Source organism: Lytechinus variegatus, chromosome 8, assembly GCF_018143015.1.
Source record: "Lytechinus variegatus isolate NC3 chromosome 8, Lvar_3.0, whole genome shotgun sequence".
NCBI classification, from domain to species: Eukaryota; Metazoa; Echinodermata; class Echinoidea; order Temnopleuroida; family Toxopneustidae; genus Lytechinus; species Lytechinus variegatus.
In genome coordinates, this window is record NC_054747.1 from 5,980,228 (window position 1) to 6,003,970 (window position 23,743).

A 23,743-nucleotide genomic window follows, 5' to 3' on the forward strand; every position below is an offset into this window, starting at 1 on the left:
ACTTTATTGATGTTTCCTGCATTTTGCATAATATGAAATCTTCCAAACAACATATTTTCTTCTTCATTATATCTCTGGTGATCAATCAATGATTTCAGCAAAAATTGATTGCCCACTGGGCAGTCTATAGGCTACGTTTTCAGCCTAGTTTTCAACAACGAACCTATACAATGTAAGACTGCATCGTTGTAGTCGAGTCGGATAAGAGGTTCCTGTGTACCATCAAAATACTTTTCACTCAATTTTCAATCAACGTTTTGGTATTTGTCTAAACTGTCTCGTTAATGAATCTTGATGTTCCCTTCCCAAAATCGTGTCCAACGGGGTTCAAAATTGATATCTTTGGCGGCCCTCTTGGACTTTTTAAAATGAAAATCAATTATTTTCATATTTATTGCACAGAGTCTGACAATGGGACAATCTTTTAATCAATACGCATTTCTCTATGATTGGGATAGTAGAAATCGATTTAATTCGTTTTCTGATGATATATTTTGAAATAAAATTTATCCCGAAATGGGCATGATTTTGGTCAAAAATTTGCATGTGCATTGATATCTATCTGTTCAATCATTAACATCAACAACTATTTCAAAATATCAGCATTCGACACGAAAGAGGATATAATATACCGATAATACTGTAACGCTTCATGACAATATGTATGTCTTTATTTATTTTTATATATTTTACTTATTTGCTTAGTTAAAGGGCAAATACCATTATTACCATTTATTGGAAAATATGGAGCCCATATTAAGGCAAAAAACGTTTCTGATATGGAATAAAGCCACTTTCATTCTTTTTAAACTACATGGAGATAAGAAGGGTAGAGTTTCCTCTATCTGCTACTAGCATACTGAAGCATACCCCTTCAGGAAGCGTCGAAATCACCCACCCTTTTTCATATTTTACCTATTTGTGGGAAAATATGCTTTTTCAAGCCCCATTGAGGCAAAAAGTGTTGCTGCTATGTAGTAAAACTATTTTTATTGCTTTTATAAACTATATGGAGACGAAAGAGTAGAGTTTCCTCTATCTGCTACATATAAAGAGGTGTTGGCATATTGGAACATACCCCCTTAGGGGGTCGCCGAAATCACCTACCCTTTTCCATATTTACCTATTTATGGGAAAATATGCTATTTTCGAGCCCCCATTGAGGCAAAAGGTGTTTCTGCTATGTAGTAAAACTACTCTTAGTGCTTTTAAACTATATGAAGACAAGAGAGTAGAGTTTCCTCTATCTGCTACATATAAAGAAGTGCTGGTACCATAAAGCCTACCCCCTTTAGGAACTGCCAAAGTTACCCGCCCCTTTTACGTAATTTGCGAAATCATGGGAAAATATGCTATTTTCGAGCCCCCATTGAGGCAAAAAACGTTTCTGATATGGAATAAAAGCCACTTTCTTTCTTTTTAAACTACATGGAGATAAGAAGGGTAGAGTTTCCTCTATCTGCTACTAGCATACTGAAGCATCCCTTCAGGGAGCGTCGAAATAACCCACCCTTTTTCATATTTTACCTATTTGTGGGAAAATATGCTTTTTCAAGCCCCCATTGAGGCAAAAAGTGTTGCTGCTATGTAATACGGCCACTTTCATTGTTTTTAAACTATGTGAAGACAAGAGTAGAGTTTTCTCTATCTGCTACAAAAAAGGTGTGCTGTTACAGCAAAGCCTACCCCCTCTGAGGACTGCTAAAGTTACCCGATAATTATACGTATTTTGCCCATTAATGGGAAAATATGCTATTTTCGAGCCCCCATTTGGGCAAAACGTGCTTCTGCTATTTAGTAAAACCACGTTTATTATTTTCAAACTATATGGAGACGAAAGAGTAGAGTTTCCTCTATCTGCTACATATAAAGAGGTGTTGGCATATTGGAACATACCCCCTTAGGGGGTCTCCGAAATCACCTACCTTTTTCCATATTTATTTATGGGAAAATATGCTATTTTCGAGCCCCCATTGAGGCAAAATGTGTTTCTGCTATGTAGTAAAACTACTTTTATTGCTTTTAAACTATATGGAGACAAAAGAATAGAGTTTCCTCTATCTGCTACATATAAAGAAGTGCTGGTACCATAAAGCCTACCCCCTTTGAGAACTGCCAAAGTTACCCGCCCCTTTTACGTAATTTGCAAAATCATGGGAAAATATGCTATTTTCGAGCCCCCATTAAGGCAAAAGGTGTTTCTGCTATGTGGTAAAACTACTCTTATTGCTTTTAAACTATATGGAGACAAAAGAGTAGACTTTCCTCTATCTGCTACATATAAAGAGGTGTTGGCATATTGGAACATACCCCCCTTGGGTGGTCGCCAAATTCAACTACCCTATTTCCTATTTTAACTATTTAGGGGAAAATATGCTATTTTCGAGCCCCCGTTGAGGCAAAAGGTGTTTTTGCTATGTGGTAAAACTACTCTTATTGCTTTTTAGCTATATGGAGACGAAAGAGTAGAGTTTCCTCTATCTGCTACATATAAAGAAGTGTTGACATATTGGAACATACTCCCCTTGGGGGGTCGCCAAATTCACCTAACCTTTTTCCATATTTACATATTTATGGGAAATATGCTATTTTCGAGCCCCCATTGAGGCAAAAGGTGTTTCTGCTATGTGGTAAAACTACTCTTATTGCTTTTAAACTATATGGAGACGAAAGAGTAGAGTTTCCTCTATCTGCTACATATAAAGAGGTGCTGGTACCATAAAGCCTACCCCCTTTAGGAACTGCCAAAGTTACCCGCCCCTTTTACGTAATTTGCAAAATCATGGGAAAATATGCTATTTTCGAGCCCCCATTGAGGCAAAAGTTGTTTCTGCTATGTGGTAAAACTACTCTTATTGCTTTTAAACTATATGGAGACGAAAGAGTAGAGTTTCCTCTATCTGCTACATATAAAGAGGTGTTGGCATATTGGAACATACCTCCCTTGGGGGGTCGCCAAATTCAACTACCCTATTTCATATTTTAATTATTTATGGGAAAATATGCTATTTTCGAGCCCCCGTTGAGGCAAAAGGGGTTTCTGCTATGTAGTAAAACTACTCTTATTGCTTTTAAACTATATGGAGACGAAAGAGTAGAGTTTCCTCTATCTGCTACATATAAAGAGGTGCTGGTACCATAAAGCCTACCCCTTTAGGAACTGCCAAAGTCACCCGCCCCTTTTACGTAATTTGCCAAATCATGGGAAAATGTGCTATTTTCGAGCCCCCATTGAGGCAAAATGTGTTCCTGCTGTGTAGTAAAACTACTCTTATTGCTTTTAAACTACATGGAGACGAAAGAGTAGAGTTTCCTCTATCTGCTACATATAAGAGGTGTTGGCATATTGGAAAATACCCCCTTAGTGGGTCACCAAATCACCTACCCTATTTCATAATTTGACTATTTTGGGGGAGAATATGCTATTTTCGAGCCCCCATTGAGGCAAAAGGTGTTTCTGCTATACAGTGCGTATCAAAAAAAAGTTTACACTTTGAAAAAGACCTGGGAATTAAAAAATATACAACATGTGGGTAATTTTTTCACACATAAATATGGGTTTGGGTCTCATCTATTCAATGAAAGTAAAAGTTTTGACAGAATGTTACACTTGAGTGAGCACTGTCCATTTTGGTAAAGATCGCAAAAATCTGTTTGCGCAGAAATGCTTGTTTTCACGTTGTATCCAGGGGAAAGGGTGAACTCAAACTTACCCTGCGAAGCATTTCTTATAAATTTCCCTAGCACTTTTAGCCAATTGAAATAAAACGGATACATTCAAGCATTTTGTAACAATTTTGCCGCCCAAATTTGAAATTTCAACACTTAGTAAGCACAACCTTTACCCTTTTTATGCCAGCTGGATCTGAGGACATAACTAAATCTGAACAAAAGTTTATATCAGACATCTCCAGCATTTTCACTAAGTTTTTATCATTCAAAGTTGGTTTACATTTCATTTTCATTTAATACTTGTTTCTCCACACTTTTTCCCAAGCTTGGAAATGATTAACAAAATGAAAATCAAGCCTAAGCCTTTTCATGTAAATCACAGCTCAGTGTAAAGCAAATATCGTCACGATGGACTCGTTGTGTGGGGGGAGTGGATGGGGCGCAATGCACTCTTCGAAGTGTTTTGGGCAAGGAAACAAGTTTAAAAAGGGAAAAGATATCTTCATATCAATTTTACTTGCTAATTTTCACGTGTTCTTCATGATTAAGTTTTACTCTTATTCGCATAACTATTTCAAAGTTCTGCGCAAATCATTTTTCACCAACTTTTCAAAAGTAAGTGGCGCTCACTCAAGCGGAAATATTTTTCGACAGTTATATCGTCATTTGCTTAAATGGATCTGTACCAATGCTAAAATGTGGAAAAATCGTCAGGATATTACAAACATATAATTTTACAGGATTTTTTCTAAGTGTAAACTTTTTTTTGATACGCACTGTATAGTAAAACTACTCTTATTGCTTTTAAACTATATGGAGATGAAAGAGTAGAGTTTCCTCTATCTGCTGCATATAAAGAGGTGTTGGCATATTGGAACATACCCCCCTTATGGGGTCGCCGAAATCACCTACCCTTTTTCCATACTTTACCTGTTTATGGGAAAATGTGCTATTTTCGAGCCCCCATTCAGGCAAAAAGCGTTTCTGCTATATGGTGAAGCCAGTTTCATTCTTTTGAAACTACATGGAATTAAAGGAGTAGACTTTCTTCAATCTGCTGCTAATAAATGGTTGCACAGCAAAGTCTATCCCCTCAAAGTCCACCACCTTTTCCATATTTTTCCAATATGGGGAAAATCTGCCAATCTTGGAGCCTCTGAAGAAGGTAGCAGTCGATGTACCGCACTTTTTTTACATGTAGCTGATAGAAAAAAATGCCTCTTCTTTTATTTCAAAGTGGTTTCCAAAATCAAAGCTAGCTTTACTATATAGCAGAAATGCCCTTTTGTCTGATTGGGGGCTCAAACATTGCATTTTTTTACAATAAAGAATGAAAATAGACATATGTAACTGATAAAGAAGATCCTACTTTGTCATCTTTATGTGGTAACAAAACAAAAACAAGGGCTTTAACGAAAGGCAGAAACACTGTTTGCCTCAAAATGACTAATTTTCCGAGAAACTGGCAAGATACGAAAAAAAGATTGGGTGACTTTGGCAAACCCCTGAGGGTTAGGCTTTGCTATGCCCCAATTTCTTTATATGTAGCTGATAGAGAAAAGTGATTTAAAGGAAAAAATTACATACTCAAAACAAAATGTTACCACATTGGGGGCTCCGAAAAGCACGATATCATAATAGTCAAGCTATGGATAATGGTATGGTACTGTATGTAACATTTTACTGGTTCTTGTGGGACTATGCTTTAAGGTGCCCGAGAGTAATTGCATGCAAAATGAAAATACAGAGCAATGCCTCGAACTTCTATCTTTTTCAAGAGATTTAATCATCATAAAAATTGCTTTGTGTAGAAAATGCCTTTTACCCTCATACACATGATACAAGTAATACATACCTTTCTATCGATCGCTAAGTACGTTATTTTCGGCATGTTAGGCACATCAACAAAGGCGATCGGATGCAAGATGAAACAGATAGATGTCAATGCACTTGAACATTTTGGTTCAAAATTTTTGATGAATTCTTTTTTTTAATATATTAACCGGACTATTCAGAAAACAATTTCAACCGATTTTTACTATCCAAATCCTAGTGAAATGCGTATTGATTTAAAATTTCCCATTGTCAGACTTTGTGCAATAAAATATGAAAATAATTGATTTTCATTAAAAATGTCCAAGAGGGCCGCCAAAGATATCAATTTTGAACTCCGTTGGACACGATTTTGGGAAGGGAACATCAAGTTTTATTAACTAGACACTTTAGGCAAATACCAAAACATTGAGTGAAAAATGTTTTGATGGTACATAGAAACCCCCTTATCCGACTCGACTACAACGATGCAGTCATACATGGTATAGGTTCGTTGTTGAAAACTAGGCTGAAAACGTAGCCTATAGACTGCCCAGTGGGCAATCAAATTTTGCTGAAATCATTGATTGATCACCAGAGACATAATGAAGAAGAAAATATGTTGTTTGGAAGATTTAATATCATGCAAAATGCAGGAAACATCAATAAAGTAGGCATATCGTTCGCACACGTCAGCCATATGGTGAAAATAGGCCAAAAACGCACGATTTCTACGTGCGCACCATATTGGAAAGGGGGCTGAAATCCCAGTCTATAATGTCTTTTTCAATTACTGTTATATATTTTCTTAAAGTAGAGATATAGATGAAGACAATGATATTATGCTTGAGAGAAAAAAATATCAAATAAAGTACACTACAAAAGAAAATAAATTTCTAAATCGATTTTTGACAATTTTTTATGCGAGAAATCTCCAAAACTAATGATATGCAAATTTCATTACGTAATTTGCATATTTCTGTTCGTGAAATTTTGCATATCTCTTGTGCACTACTCGAACAATACATTGTGAAAGTTTCATACAAAACAAGCATGATTTGGCTGAGATATTCTCCCTTGACTTCATGCTATGTGTACAATGTCTGAAAATTGTGAAATAGGGCCATTTTGTAGTGACGTCATATATTACGTCATTTCGGAGGGAAGACCACGCATAGAACCCGGCAGCAATGCATTTTTGTAAACTTCAAGGTCCATGCCATCCAGCTATGGGGTCATTTGCTTGTCCGGCTTTCGGTTGAATAAACCTCCTGGGCTGCCGGACTATTAGTCTTCTACTCTAACGCAGTGAATGACCCTTTCTAATCCAATCAAATTTGTTTAGGCCTAGCCCTAGATCTAAGTTAGAGTCCAGTTCAATTCCACGACCCAAGGCAGACCAAGAATGTGAGGTGCAACATGTTAATTAGTTCATGATCAGGTGTAGATTTCGATCTAGGCCTGCCCTAACTGGGGATGATATAAAACATGATCTAACAGTTAGGTCTAGAAGTCTAGACCTAACGTTAGATCTAGATCTAAAGTTCTAAAGTTAAGTACATACTAATTTGCAATGAATTAAGTTGCGGCTGTAACGTTAGGTCTAACGTAAGATGTAGTGTTGATTGTCCAGGACCAAATCTAACTCGTTAGCACTAGATCTAGGGTCTCGATCTAACTAACAGGAGGGCGCCATACACGTACAAAAATATATTCACGGACCGGTTGGTCAATATATTCATCGAAGGTGGACCGGCTGGGAAAATACACTGATTTCGATCATATCACGTGACGCGCAATTGACCAATCGCAATTGGCTTTCTGTCTTGGATATCTAATATTATTATTTGTTCAACACAATGCGTTCACCCTAACACAGTCGAATATCTTTTGGTCTATTGTTTTCGGGGTTAATATGCTCGAACAGATCGAAAGGCCTTGTATAATACAACTACAATCATACTACATTCATGTAATATAATTATACACAAAAGTTGTTTGTAATGTAAAATTACCAGTGGGTTCATTTGAAGAGTATGATGTCATCTCCGAGTGGGTGGTTGAACTTTGTGGTTCATATGTACTCATTGTCATGAATGTTGTCTCTGCATTCGGAGCCGTGGGCTCTTCTGATTTGCAAACCAAAAACGGAGAAAAATACGAAAGTTTTCATAAATACGCCTAATTTCGAATACTTTTGATTTTATGTATTTCATAAGTACTTTGACTTTCTAACGCCATCTTGAAAATATAGAATCGTTGTAAATGATTTTTAATATTTGTAGATTTTTCTTTCCTGATTTTCCACTTCCACGTCCCCCTATCCCCCTGGGATTTCCGCCCATGGTAGAAGTAGTAGTAGTAGTAGGAGTAGTAGTAGTAGTAGTAGTAGTAGTAGTAGTAGTAGTAGGAGTAGTAGTGGTAGTAGGAGTAGTAGTAGAAGTAGTAGTAGTAGTAGTAGTAGTAGTAGTAGTAGTAGTAGTAGTAGTAGGAGTAGTAGTAGTAGAAGTAGTATTATAAGTAGTAGTAGTAGTAGTAGTAGGAGTAGTAGTAGTAGTAGTAGTAGTAGTAGGAGTAGTAGTAGTAGTAGGAGTAGTAGTGGTAGTAGTAGTAGGAGTAGTAGTAGTAGTAGTAGTAGTAGTAGGAGTAGTAGTGGTAGTAGAAGTAGTAGTAGTAGTAGTAGTAGTAGTAGTAGTAGTAGTAGTAGTAGTAGTAGTAGTAGTAGGAGTAGTAAGAGTAGTAAGAGTAGTAGTAGTAGTAGTAGTAGTAGTAGTAGTAGTAGTAGTAGTAGTAGTAGTAGGAGTAGTAAGAGTAGTAAGAGTAGTAGTAGTAGTAGTAGTAGTAGTAGTAGTAGTAGTAGTAGTAGTAGTAGTAGTAGTAGTAGTAGTAGTAATAGTAATAGTAATAGTAGTAGTAGCAGCAGCTGTAGTTTATCAGGATGGACCGACAGATGACTATGTTGACAAAGTAAGATATTATTTGTTCAACACAATGCGTTCACCCTAACAAAGTTGAATATGTTTTGGTCTATTGTTTTCGGGGTTAATATGCTCGAACAGATCGAAAGACCTTGTATAATACAACTACAATCATACTATATTCATGTAATATAATTATACACAAAAGTTGTTAATAAATGTAAAATTACCAGTGGGTTCATTTGAAGAGTATGATGTCATCTCCGAGTGGGTGGTTGAACTTTGTGGTTCATATGTACTCATTGTCATGAATGTTGTCTCTGCATTCGGAGTCGTGTGCTCTTCTGATTTGCAAACCAAAACGGAGAAAAATACGAAAGCTTTCATAAATACGCCTAATTTCGAATACTTTTGATTTTATGTATTTCATAAGTACTTTGACTTTCTAACGCCATCTTGAAAATATAGAATCGTTGTAAATGATTTTTAATATTTGTAGATTTTTCTTTCATGATTTTCCACTTCACAACCTCCATAACGTTCCTACCATCTCATGAAAGAAAACAAGCACCACTCACCATCAACATCATCGTATCAATATCAACGCCAGCATGATAAGAAGTCTCAAAATGAATCTAAAAAATGTTTACCATCTGAAAGACACTGTGGAGGAAGATTATTCCAACTTCCCAAGTTGCAGGTAATGTTTTCACTAGGAGAATAACCCTCATTACAAGAAACCGAAACATTCGTCCCTGTTTGATCGACAACTAGATATCCATTGTCTGGTGGTTGTAAGGAACCACAAACTGACGCTATAGAATGACAAAGGAAATATTATTTGTTAATTTTGCTTGGGTTCATATTCAACATTAGAGTTAAATATTAATAGAAGAACTTGGTCTAAATAAAGTCGTGGTTTAACTTTTGTCAGCCAATTGAGACATAAATCTCTAACAATATAGATTAATCTGTAATCATTCACTAATGTCTGGGATTGATAACTGAATTACATTTCTTCACCATTATAGCAAGATGAAAGAGAAGAGCGAGAGCACAAAATATTACAATGTTAACCAATTGACACTACCGACTTCATGTACTTTTAGCATAGATTTAAACCATGGCCTAACGTACGTAAACTGAGCTTCAGAATATTAAGCTTGTTTAATTAGGTATTGAACATTGCCATAATGCTTTCATATAATGCCATGGTAGAATGAGGCTGCAAAATGCAATAAATCCCCGAGTAGGCCTAATTACACAACAGTTTAACAGTTGTTTTACAGATTCTTACTTGATATGCCATAACATAGTTTAGAGTCCTTTAGCCGCTGAAATTGATTTCGGGTTTTAAGAACTGCCGTGATGCATTTTAGATTTTATTTTTAATACACAAACTGGGATTACGATTTTAAGAACTGTCATAATTGTTTTAGAATTTCTCTAACTGTCTGAACAGATGAAAACCATGAAGAACATAATTTCAATATCAAGTTTCTTGAAATGCCATAATGTACATTAGAATTCTGGGAACCCTGCAACTCTGGTAACCATTTTCGTGTTTTTGAATATCCGCAATATTTCGAAATTCTGGAAGTACTGAATGATTTTCAGGATCGGGCTATACCCATGTTAAAAAAAAACACAAGAAATACATGAAGATTCCATAACGTAAGTGTTCAATTGGATGTCGAAGAAGCGATAGATTTTTTATGTTGAGAAAAACGAACCTCAGGCTGCTGAGAACTAGCTAAATTATACTTTACCAATGCATTCGCTTGGCGTCTCTGATCCTGTCCATTCCAAGGTTCCATTATATGAGCTATAATCGCATGTTCTAACTGCAGAACCAGACAAGACCCATCCTTCCTTGCAACTGAACGTCACAGTAGCATCCTTGAAGTACTGATTCGAATCTGATGCGTAAGTCTTGTTTCCGTTTTTCGGTGTGTTCTGATACGGACATGAGTCAACTGTGAAGGATAAGGAAACTAAATCAAATTCAAGTTGCGTTTGATTACAACTATTTCTGCAACGAAACCATGGTGCAATCTCAAAATGAGATAATCAATATTCTGATGCCCTACAATGTGATCAAATGCTCCACTCACATCGATCCATTTGAGATCCACAGGGGATAATTTAACCATGGACCCTAGTAGGTATGGATCCTATACGGCCCATAGGGTCCATGATTTAACAAAGTGCGTTGCCTTTACTAACCTTTTCGAATAATTTCAGATGTATTCTCGAAGGCTTTGAAAGCCTCCAGGGTGGCCATTGCAAGATTGTGATCATAACCCGATACTTCGTAATCAAACAGACACTGTGTGACACTCTCACATGCTGAGTAGGGTGTAGGAAGGGTCACGTCCATTAGGGGTACAAACGTAGAGTCATGGTAGTCAGAATGATCTCTTCCGGCCGTGTAGCGGAGAAGATTGTTATCTGCTTCGATTTCCCCTGGAAAGTAAAGCAGATATTCTTGATAATTTCTTGGATCTGACCCTCATTATTTAATAATCAACATGATCAATGTGTGGTTCAAGCGTCCACGTGTCCTGATGGTTTAATCGCCCTGCTAGAAAAAACCCAGTGTTCCACATTGCGTCCCAAAGTTCATTTTGTGGAACACAATGTGAAATTATTTTCAAGTTGGCAGTGTGAATCGAATTATCACATAGTCAACTATGTGGACCCAGTGTGAACACTCACACTTAGTGAAAGGGTTCCAGTGTCACGATGAAAACACTGCGAAACACTACATTCTTCCTAGCAGTATCAAGCCATGGTTCCAATCCTGGATATTTTTTTCTTGGACGCCACTAATATAAAAACTCTTTTCCCACACTGTAAATGTAAGTTTTGTAATATTTTGAATACTTCAGCGCAATGATACTTTTACAATAACCATTGTAACTCCCGTTTGTCTTATTCTAACTGGGTAGATCACATGTGATTTGTGGGGGGTTGGTTAACAATTGCTATTAAAAATAATAGGACAAGCTATATTATAGGTATTCAAAAGTTTTATAGCAGCTATTATCTTACATGTTTGTCCAAACTGGAAGATCTCCTCTTCAGTAGGATTATCAAGAAAGCCATTACTGTCTCGACGCTGCAGATCGTTGCTAGGGTTACCATCCATGTTGCCTAGCAACCCGAACAGTTGATCGCTCTATAAATCAAAGAAAAAGAACATTGATGCACTGTGTCTGAAAGAAAAAGAACACTGGCAATTTCTTTAAGTTCTTGATTAATCGCTAAATCCCCATAATGAATTGAAATTATTAGTGTCCTTATTGTCAAGAAGTCATGTTTTAAGGATTTTTTTCCCACAGAGACAAAGTATTTCAGTGATCTTGGAGCCCTTGACAATTCAAGGGATTCCATTCTGTTGAACGGGGCCTTATTGGTTTACACCAAAATATATGCACATGTACTGTATATAGGCCTATTATGTATAAATTATGAATACCTCCAGAGTTGTAGGCAGGATCGGTTGCACAGCCAGCATTTCTTTGAAGCTGTATGTTACTCGGACGGAAATGCCGGTTGCTTCAAACATGACCACCAATTCGTAGATTTCATCCTCACGTTCCAATCTTGTGACCTCCACAGCACAACCTGAATAAAGCGCAGACAGAAGGAATACAATTATTGTTTGCATAGGGGGATAATCACTTGTAGGTCTATCTTCAAAAGAAAAATAGGAGATATCTCGGTTAGAAGTAAATGTTATTTAGACGACAAAAAATCTCAAATGGCACCGCATTAGACCAATTTAAAATTTGCAACTACGAATTTTTCTAGAAAAAAACATATGCGTACGTGGCAAGCATTTTGCCAAAGTCAGTCACACTAAAGCAACCAGTACCAAACGACGGATAGTATGTTATTGGAATTGAAATTATTTAGACTTGGTTGGTATGGAGTTGGTTTCGCTGATGTGACTAAAGCCTGACAATGAGCGACTAAAATCAACTGAGCAATTCAGTCTTCCGTGTACATGTGGGAACGACTGATACTTATAATGAGAACATCTAAATATACCTCATGATATCGAAGTTTATCGTTGATAATTGCACTAATTGAGGCCAATTTAAACTTTACTTCGCATAGCGTTTATCGTTTACATTTGGGGGGGTATTAAAGCAACAAATATACATGTATATTCGAGCAAAACGATGCTATCTATCTTGCTTAAGCACCTTAAGGTTTGCTTATTTTCCAAGTGAGATATACAAATGGAATTCGTTGTTATTTTCTAGTTTTAATGGTGTACCGCAGGATTCCAATCTGCCACCTACTCACCTTGAAGAACGCGAAGTGTCTGCTGGGAAAAATAAACCGAAAGCCATACACCATTCGCACTTTTCCTGTAGACTTGTAATCCACTGTTCACTCCTGCCTCAATGAAGATGGTGTCGGAATTAAAATCCTTCATTGCTATCGCTGACAACTGTGTTACATTAAACCTTTCACCTGCATGGGGAACCAAAAATAAATTGTGACACTTCGTTACACAAAATAAGACAAAGTTTTCTTCTGTTCAATCAATTTCATTCAAAACCAGCTCGAATGTGTCTTCCGGAGTCGAGCTTACTTAACATTTCATGAACAGTTTTTCAGTGATTTTTTCACCGACGGATTTGGTCCCGGCCGCAAATAGATGGAATAATTTTAGTAACTAATCAAAATCAGTGAAAATAACTTACTATTTGTGTCATGAAATGCTTCACATGCTTTAATGGGAAGCCTATGCTGTGATCAATTTCCTCACAAGTCAGTGGTTAGATCTATATCCCTTTGTTTATGGATCTGGGTTCATGTCAAACTTGGATAGATTCATAAACATGTATTTGTAATGGAGATATTTTGGGTACACTAAAGGCCGAGATATGTGGAGCACTGGAAAACATGTTTATAACAGAATCATGGTAAATTCTTATAGGTCTCAAGATTTCCTGTTTTTCAAACCAAGCTGTAAAGGTGTCTTGTTCATTTTTTTGTACAAGACTCCTTTACAGCAACACTGAACAACAATTGTTTTTAACTTTACCATTGTATGTTTGTATCATCCTCCCCTGTAGCTCAAAGAAGTAATATCCTGTCTTCTCTCTCGCATATCGAAGTAAGGTATACTCTCCTAGTCCGTTAAATGTGAAGTTATATCGGTCCATCGTGATGAAATGAGGATCGCCAAAAGAAATAGCTGAAATGATAAAATAATGATAATCATACTAACTTGTATCGCTTAAAACTGATATAAACTTATCTTTGAGCGCTCTAAAATAATGCGCATAAATACCATAGCATAAGAACAGCAGCTGTTGGGCGAAATGCGGTCAATGATAGAATGCTTGTCAGGTACACATTTTCCCCACCTGAAACCTTGGTAGAGTGCAGCGCAGTGTGCATCAATTCCTTGCTGAAGGAAACGACACCGTGGGATAGAATAGAAAATGACGTGAATTCGACAACAATACTAGTATTCTCTTGTGAAATCTATCTCTATGGCTACTGTCCTCTGATTCAATAATTTGTCTTGTTTTTAGTGGCAAGTTTGTGTCCTTGAGCAATCAAATTTGATAGCCAAAGTTCTCTACAATCGATAAATGGTCATCATTCTCTATTGAACTATGCATGTGGGCACTGCATTTATTTATTGGAAAATTGATGTAAAAACAGAAATTGTATGCCTATTGACTGTAGCGATGGGTTTATGAGAACTTAATGTTTTGGGGTTTTTTTGAAAGCTTAAGAGTAAAATAAGTGTCTGTGCACTTTAATGCGTTAGTTCGAAAGCATTATAACTACTGAAGATTTCTTTGTAAATCCGAAGGGTTTGGTCTAATTGAGAGACAATGATAAGTAACTGTGAAAGGGTCTCGAACCACAAGTTTAGCCTGATTTCTCGATTGATAAAATATCCAGTATGATCTTACGATCCATAATTGACCTTTGACCTTTTCAACTTCAGGAACACACTTTGGTATCACCAAAAATCATTTGTACCCCGAGTATAAACACAATTAATGCAGATAAAAAGAAATGAGAGCAAGTTGAACAAATACTTTAGATACGGATGGACATAACTTCATATAATTTTACCTTTTGACCCCTAGATGATCTTTGACCCCATCATCCTCAAAAAACATATGTAGTATTACCCAAGGTTCATTTGTACCAAGTGTAAACTCAATTGGTGCAGAACTCCAAAATAAGAGCAGTTCTAATAAACACTTGACCCTTTGAGCCCTTGATGATCTTGAATAAAAACACACATGTGGTATTACCAAAAGATCATTTGTATCAAATGTTAGCATATATGCTATGTAAATAAAGGAATAAGAGCACGTTGAATAAAAACTTTTAAAACTTTTAGAACATGACCTCATATCATCTGACCTTTGACCCATTCATTTTCATGCGGTCACATGTGATATTACCCAAGTATCATATGTGCCAAGAATAATCTTCATTGATGCAGAAATAAAGAAATGAGACCAACTTGAACAAAAACTTTACCTTTGACACCCCCCCCCCTTCCTCAATAACACACATGCGGTATTGCCCAAGGATCATTTTAACTAAGTGTGGTCAAAATTGATGCATAAATAAAGAAATGAGAGCAAGCTGACCAAAAGGGATGAATATGACCTCATATCATTTGAGCTTTGAACCTGAAATGACCTTTGACCCCATTGTTCTCAAGATGTCACATGTGTTATTACCCAAGGATCATATATATACCAAGTGTTACTTCATTGATGTAGAAATAAAGAAATGGGAGGAAGTTGAACTTTAACATTCTTTAACAGACCAAAGGACTAACAGGAAAAGTGATTAGTATGTCTCTGCCGAACTTCGTTCAGGAGAGACAAAAAACAATAATGGATAGCCCGATCAGCATCATCAAAATATTCTTCAGTGCGATCATTTCCAAAGGACATCTTTCCCTCTTGCAATCCCTCTCGATGACCGTCTTTTACTTGTGAAATATCGGTCTCTTGTGGACATCTTCAAAACCAGTGCCTTGAGCGTTCATTCCCTATTGTCAAGTTTCACGGGAGCATTCACTCTCAGTTGAAATCGTTATGTAGATTCAGTCGCAGTCGCCATCATTCCATTTTGTTGTCACTCTCAAAATTAACATATTCTACGAGAACTACCTGAATGTCAAGTATTATGTGTGAAAGCTTATTGCTGGTCGCAATGGTCTTTTGCTAGCTGTGAGTATCGAGAGCCGTGGGTCAACGCGGCTGAGTGATCTCAGTATTCATCTCATCATGTCAAAAACAGCAGGAAACGGCAAAAATAGCTAAACTATAGCCACCACCCGTTGGACTAAGATCCCACAAGGAGTCATTCTTTCCCATAAAGACTAAAATGATGAACTGCACCCTACATTATTTTCGATTATCCGGTATAGAATCTCAAGGGGCAAAAGCAGTTCTTCTGACACACCTGAAGCGATGAGACAGTAACCTTTTAAAAGACACAATAGATGTATAGCTAAAAAGGAGAATTTGCTTATAACAAATTTTGATATGTCTCATGAACTTCTACCAAGCTACCTCGGCCCACTTACCGTTAACTGGCGGTTCGTATGCAACACAATCTGCCGTAGGTCTCCTGGTCATATAGGCGGAACAACTGTCGTCATTAGCCCACTCGCAACAAATATATTTAGGCATCACGTCATTTGACCAAAGGGACAGTTCAGGGACGAGGTTCTTCTGCCTATAGGGGACAGCACCACGGATGTGTGATCGGGTGTCTGTACCAGCGTATCTAGTATCCCCGGAGTGCATTAGGAGACGATTAGCATCGTAACAACATGTGGTTCCAGACATCGTTCCAGGACTATAGGACAAAGAACATGATAGGTGTAGAATGTTTGGGTTGAGAAAGTTTGTAGATTCTTAAAGGCACTAACGCGCACTTAACCTTTGCTCCTTGCTCTGAGTGACTGAGATCATCATGTTTATTGATAATAAATTTGATCGAGGTATGAATGGTTTGCATGAAAGGATATTGGGGCAACCAAATGAAAATGGGGAAATACAGCTCTTAAACAGAAAGGAATGGAAGAAGGAGGGCGAGGCCAAAGATTATAATTTATTTCAAGCCAACCTTGGGTAAGCAGCAAAGAAGCAGTGTATGGCACCTTGGTGTCTGGCGCAATTAGATACCCCGCCATCTGGATGGCAAGAAACATCTGTGATAAATCGTCCAACGTCTTCTACAGCTTGGTCTAGGGTGCATGGACATTCTGTTCTATTCTGCAAGGGATGTTAAGCGTAGGAGAATGGGAATGAAACAATGGCTATAAATTGATATAAAGTTCGTGCTTGTATTATATGCCTAAATGACCGAAAACAAAAATGCCTTCCTGTCATATTGACCATTCCTACTACTTGATTATGATAGTAATATCAAAGTGTATAATTCATTACAATTAAACTATAAGCATCCGAAAATATTTGAAGGAAGAACGATATCAATATAAATATGACATTTCTAGATAATTTTGGCAATGTGATATTTCAAACACAATAATAGAAACTAGGCCCTAAAATGAAAGGTTTATTGAATATTCGGTATAGTTGTGGAAACTTACTGTAACAGTATTAAAGTAAGTATTAAAGAAAACGTGAGGTTGCGTGGAAAATTCGAAATATTCTTTGGAATAAACTTTCTTTTGGAACTGAATGCATTACCTCGCAAAGATGTACTATTTGTCTCTTCGCCTGTATCCCACATGCGGACCTTACTGTCGTTATATATGATAATAAAAAACACGTCGATTATATACTATATCAACTATATATATCTATTACGTCTTTAAGCATTATAATATATATAAATAAATACAAGTTCACAAGGTTGACTGGAGGTTCATTAAATTTAATTGCAACTCGGAGTTTCACGCAAAAGGTGCGATCTCACCTCTTGCGTGAAACTCCGAGTTGCAATTAAATTTGATGAATCTCCAGTCAACCTTGTGAACTTGTATTTTATTATTCAAAGCTCTTCCTGTGAAGGACATCGAGCACTCTATACAAGGATAGAATTCCCGAAGTTCATTGTTCAAAACCCAACTTCACCCGACAAAGGAAATTATCATTGGTATGGTGCCGAAAATCTGTCTATCTGACGGTCAATTGGATCAGGGTCGCCCGAATCACTAACCCGTCTCTGTGGTCTAGTGGTTAAGGCACCGGCGTTCAAAACTGGGGGCCCGGGTTCGATTCCCGGCAGGGACATTTTTTCGGCATCACCAATTTTTCCAAACGGTAGATAGCTCTGGGGAACCTTGACTTAAGCTACGCCTACCATGTTCTCTTCATCCATTTCTTTACACAATATATATATATATATATATATTATATATTATATATATATAATATATATATGTAAATGATGATGAAAATGAAGGTCCTGCGTCGGTTGTGGTAGTAATAAGCAAAATACAATGTTAATAAAAACAACCGTAGATCGAAAAGTTGATCAAAGTTGATCAAAATTTTCAAAGTTGATCAAAGTTTATACATACATATATATATATATATAATATATATATATATATATATATATATATATATGGGAAAATAAAATTTGCAATACATAAGATATACGGAAAAAATGAACAATCCCGATCAAATACAACAACACTAATTGTTGTCTTTTGTTGAGTTAACTTTAAGATGAATACATACATTCAGAACAATTCCTTCAGCGTCATCTGATGTGATCCATTCATTACATTTGTCCGAGGCCCATTGAACTGTATTATCTTGATACGAATCATCTAGGAGATAACTTAAGGGATGAACTTCACTCCAGAGAACACGCTTACGGCTTCATTGAAATAAAAATAAAACCCAAAATAATTTTACTGATCAAGCAGACAGAAATAAAATATAATTTAATTTATGATAAATATCCTTTATTCAGTTCGTGTGTCACTGTACAGGTAATAACCTTTCTTAAGGGCGGAGACCTTAATATAAACCTGAAATTATTAAGACCAGAGAGTTTTTATCACTTTTTGCCATAAGATGATTGTGTCTTGCATGGATTATTTTCATACGTTACAGGCGCTAGTTTATTACAGGAAGATGAAGAAGAAAAAAACAATTCGAATACTTGAAGTACTCCATCTTACTCGTCAGAATTCCCGGTAATCCGGATTACACCAAATGCGTTCTCTTCCGTCACACCACTCTGTGCCGAGGGGGTGAATGCGTAAGAGCCGTCATCTTTAGTCCCTCTTGTTACGTCATACACGTTTTCCCATCGTGGTCCAGTGTCGTCCTCTCGGTATGCAAGAACACTTATTGAGAGGGCGCTGTCGGAGCTGCCAAAGCTCTCCTCATCTTTTTCCCAACTGATGACTAATTCATTTCCCGCAGTATACCATGCGGGTCTGTTGGGGTCTCCTCTTATTATGGTAGGAGCGACTCTATTGCTCTCGGCTGCAGAATTCAAAAATATGTATAAGAACTTTCCAGAATTTACGTATATCAAGTAATTAAGATTGACTAAGGCCAATGAAGGTGATGACACATTCTTTCTAACTTTTAAAACGCCTAATATTACAGGTGCAAAAGAATCCAACTGAATTCCTGCTTGATATATCCGTGGGGATGGAATTACTTGGTAGGGACCAGAAAAATAAAAAAATACTTTCGCCTCTTTATCCAGCTTGCCTTTAATCGACTGAATTTACTTGGTTGAATTTTTTAGATGCAACATTATCTAAAGGAGCATGCGAACTTGATACATCATTACAATCAATTATGTTGGAAGAGAAACATTACCGACATAATTATAGCAGAAAGGTGAAGTTGGGAAAAAACGGTTTCACTAAGACTCTGTAGGCCTGCATCTCAATTTGTAGCCTCATGTGTACATTATAATAATGGGTAATGATAACCCTCTCATTGCATGATAATCAAAAGATTGAGCTTTAACCCCGTCTGAAAGCAACCTCTATACTCGCCATGTCAATCAGATTAATATTAATTCTCTAGATTATGTTTTTACCAAGGACATAGTCACCGGTCGGATTGAAGTCGGGTTCGATTGTGTAACTAAAGCAGTACTTACTGATTGTATGCACAGTAGATGGCGAGTTGGTGTGATCATTGCCTTCTTTTACAACAGAGATGATGACTTCACCGATTAGAAAGAAGGGATCTGGAATGCAATATGCTTCATTGGTATCTACTACAGTGGCGTTAACTTCTTGGATGATATCATCGTTATACGTAAAGACGCATGTCTGAATAATCTCTAGCCCCCAACACGGCCCGTAGAGATAAATAGGCTCCCCTCCCATCATCCCCGACTGAGTTGGTGTGATGAATAAATCTAGGAGTTTACAAATTAATAGTTTTTCGTGATGAGAAAATAAAAAGGGGATTGACATGTGACCGGCATTGAGGCTATTACTTGCCGGTCTTGACCTTGGCCTCTGGTCGAGTAATGTGTAGGACTACAATCTATAAAAGGTTTTTAACCAGCCTTGACTCCATCCCTGTCCTGAATGTCTATTTCTAAGTACGTGGTATTTCACGTGCGCTTGCCGTGTCTGTGATATAGTTAACCCATTAACTTGTGTCATTCCTGAAGACTTTGCGTATGAATGCCTTCCTGAAGGCCATCCTTGTTAGTGGGAAGTCTATTATTCAAGGGTTCAGTCAGAGTCACGCCGTTTAGGCGATGAGTTAAACTTTATTGAAATCTAGAAGTTTGGGTGTTATGGCGATGTTTCGGAAATTTTGTTTTACACTTTAGAACAACGTCAAAAGAATTAGTCTACTATAACAAATAACAATAAATAAACAATGACTTGCAAATAAAAGCCTACCATTAGCAGAGTTGCATAAAGGATCGATGATCGAGGGCTGGTCAATCTTATATGCATAAACTCCATTGACCTCAACATTGCTATCCATTGGTAAACTCTGTAAAGTATCCTGATCGTAGTCAAAGGTTATTGAATAAGTACCGTCTACCAGTAGAAAACCTACCTGATGATGAAAACAAAGAGGTGATGTTCTTAAAGGTGGCTAAAGTTTGTAGTTGACAAAGAGAAACAGGGACATATCATAATGAGGCTCCGTCCAATATTCTTCTACAATGATTTGTATTTGGTTTAGGTAATTATAAGATATTTTCATTACTAAAAGAGTATGGAAGTGATTTGAAGTCGAATCTATCTCTCAAATATTCTGGGTAAATTTTGGAGCGTGTCGTGGTGTAGTGATTCAGTCATTTAACTATTAAAGCAAGGTCGATGGTTCGAATCCCACCCGCCGCTAATGTCCTTGACAAGGTACTAATCCACGTTTGTCACTCTCCACCCAGGATGGTAACCGGGAGGATGTGAAAGTCAATGTTGGTATGTGTACATCGGTTGCCTGGTCAGGGTACTCCCCAGGGAGTGGAGTTGGAGCACTATTATGTGTGGAACAGTAAAGAAAATATGATAAACTTAAAGGGGATTATGACGTCACAAATCAAATAATTAAAATTCTAATAATGTGTTTAATTCTTGGATTTGTCTCAAACCTTCGGCAATATTATTTATAACTTTTGTTGTTGCTATTTTTACAATAATTTCTGTCGGGGTGAGCTTCCTCTTTGAATCCTTTTTTTTCCGGCAGAAAAATCTAACACCCCTCTGAGGTCCACCCTGATATGAACCTGATTTTTTTAAGTAAAAAAAGCAACGGCAAATGATACACTCACATCAACTAAATTCGTAACATGATTTCAATGTCTTGCACATCCAGTCGTTATATTTAGCTTTAATATGCGTATTTTCAATTATGCTATATAGCCCAGTCATTTTAACTGATATGCTTCAGAATAGTATTAATATCTTAACTTGCTTAGATAAAGGGAAAATGCATCCGAATGTATTACTCGATATTGCAATAAAGTGACACAAAAAGCCCAACCTCCGTGTCTTAGTCACACTTTTCATATCCGTACAACGCGATCACTGGCATAGAGAGTATTATGACTTCGGGTTTGCCCGCCTTGTTGATGTGACTAACACGTATAAATACATGTGACGTGTGTATATAGCGATAGAAAGGTGTATATTACTTACAGTTGGCAGCAAAATTATTCAACCACCCTCACATTTTCGACATTCTGGTGAATTGAAGAACATTGCAACTGCACATTGTTACTGAACCATTAAGATAGTTAGCAGACAGTTAATTACTAAAGACTACCAGAAAAAAAATCAAATTTTTCTTCTTAATTTATCCAAAATTGCAATTTGCGCACAAAAAGCATGTTGCAAAATTATTCAACCCCCTATTTACACACAAGAAAGAAATACACAAATAATGACAATTTAAAAGCCAGTGCATTATTCCGAGGTGAATGCTGATTTTATTTATCCTCCACCTGAAACTGGAATCTTTATATGCACAACAAACAAGTTGTAATGTCATTCAACCCAGATGGGTGTGTCTGTTAGTACTTTGTGCAGCATCCACTTGTTGCAATGACCTCCTGCAGACAAGATTAATAGCCGCTCACAGGCTGCTCACGACGCTCCTTGGAGATTTTGGCTCATTCCTCTTGCGCAATGGTCTCAAGGAATAGCGATGCTGGTACATGTAGGTCTGCATGTACATGCTGCAACATCTTTCTTCAGATCCTACCACGAATTCCCGATTGGGTTCAGGTCTGTGATGGCCACTCAAGGACCTTCCATCCTTTCTTCTCCAGCCAAGCCTTTGTAGATTTGGAGCTGTGCTTGGGGTCATCGTCCTGCAGGAATGTCCAATGACATCCAAGCTAGCTTCAACTTCTTTACAGACGGGTTGACATTCTCCGCTACTGACAGTGGGTGATTCCCAGTGCCAGTAGAAGCAAAACACCCCCACAGCATCACAGACCCTCCATGTGCTTCACAGAAGGCAGAGTGTTCTTCTCTTTGTATGCTTCCTTCTCCCTGCGCAATACGTAACGTTGATCCATAGGACCAAAGAGCTCCAGCTTGGTTTCGTCAGTCCAGAGAACATCGTCCCAGAACTTCTGTGGCTTCGTCAGGTTGGTCCTAGCAAACTGGAGGCGACGGTAGCGACCTTTCTTGTGATGTTGCTATACATGCACATAAAGGAGTGGCGTGCGTCTAGCAGGGGCGTCGATCCATAGATTGGGGGGGGGGGCAAAATCATGAATCAATTTTCCAAAAGCGCTCGATCACACAAAACGAACAAACTCACACACACACACACACAATATATATATATATATATATATATATATTATATATTTATATATATTATATATATTTATATATATATATATATATATATTATATATCAGTGTTGTAGTGCCTTGATGCTTTTGTATTTTGTACTTTCATTTGTTTTGTACAAGTAATTATAAATGTTCAATTGTTCTGTACATCTAATGACACTAAATACTACTAGTCAGCTGCAGCAGAAGCAGTAAGTGTACTTAGCAGTGCCATCAATTGCAATTATCATCACATAATTATGTAACAAAGAGAAGTGATGAAAATTAATCTTATTTATTGGTAATATGATGTAATCATGACTAATAAGGATAATGACAATATTAATGATAATGATAATAATTATGATAAGGATTATAGTCAGTGGCGTAGCTACAGGGGGGGGGGGCATGGGGGCACGTGCCCCCCCCCCCTCCCCCCCAATCGGCTGACTAAAAAAAGGAGGAAAAGAGGGAGAAAGGAAGAGAAACGTAGTGGGAAAGAAGACATTAATGTTCATTATAATGTTATAATTATGTTATGTTACATTACATAAGAAACATTTTTTTCATATAAATGACACATAATTTGCTCAGGGCATATGTCTTCATTGTTCCTGGTGCTCCCATTGTCTGTTTACCGAGATATATAATCCTGTTATACTAAAACCTCCCGTTTTCAAGTCAATATACACCAAACTACCAAATATATTTCCTCGCACTTCGAGTTATTCTTTTACATGTACAATAGTATGCTTCTTTTTCATGAATACTTTAAGTGATTGTCCCATTTTAAGGTCTTAATATAAAACATTTCCTGTCCGTGCTTACGTTCGCAGTAGTGGATTGGTGAAAGATGTCTGCTCTCCATCAATTCCTAGAATGAGTCCTTAAAATGTCCCTTTTCTGTTTTCTGATCTGAATATCAAAAGTTTTTAGCTCGCGCTTCGCGCTCGCATCATTTGGTTAGTGAACTACGTAATGTCTTCTTGAATTCCTACAAACAAGCCTTAAAATGCCCCTCTTCAGGTCTGAATTTCCTAAATTTTCAGCTCGCGCTT

General features: G+C 37.2%; 1 protein-coding gene across 1 annotated transcript in view; it reads right to left on the reverse strand.

The window, feature by feature from the left end:
• Positions 1-22,207, reverse strand: part of LOC121420602 (sushi domain-containing protein 2-like) — a 37,557-nt gene extending 15,350 nt beyond the window's left edge. Inside the window, exons 1-17 of the mRNA XM_041615264.1 lie at positions 21,978-22,207; positions 20,759-20,876; positions 20,287-20,449; positions 19,524-19,787; positions 18,580-18,889; positions 18,131-18,272; positions 16,545-16,693; positions 16,000-16,274; positions 13,468-13,620; positions 12,720-12,890; positions 11,884-12,032; positions 11,457-11,583; positions 10,629-10,868; positions 10,172-10,378; positions 9,053-9,217; positions 8,633-8,746; positions 7,500-7,613 (exon numbers count right to left, since the gene is read on the reverse strand). Of these exons, the coding sequence (XP_041471198.1) occupies positions 7,500-7,613; positions 8,633-8,746; positions 9,053-9,217; positions 10,172-10,378; positions 10,629-10,868; positions 11,457-11,583; positions 11,884-12,032; positions 12,720-12,890; positions 13,468-13,620; positions 16,000-16,274; positions 16,545-16,693; positions 18,131-18,272; positions 18,580-18,889; positions 19,524-19,787; positions 20,287-20,449; positions 20,759-20,876; positions 21,978-22,207 (3,091 nt within the window). The remainder of the gene's footprint in view (positions 1-7,499; positions 7,614-8,632; positions 8,747-9,052; positions 9,218-10,171; positions 10,379-10,628; positions 10,869-11,456; positions 11,584-11,883; positions 12,033-12,719; positions 12,891-13,467; positions 13,621-15,999; positions 16,275-16,544; positions 16,694-18,130; positions 18,273-18,579; positions 18,890-19,523; positions 19,788-20,286; positions 20,450-20,758; positions 20,877-21,977) is intronic.
• Positions 22,208-23,743: the final 1,536 nt, after the last annotated feature.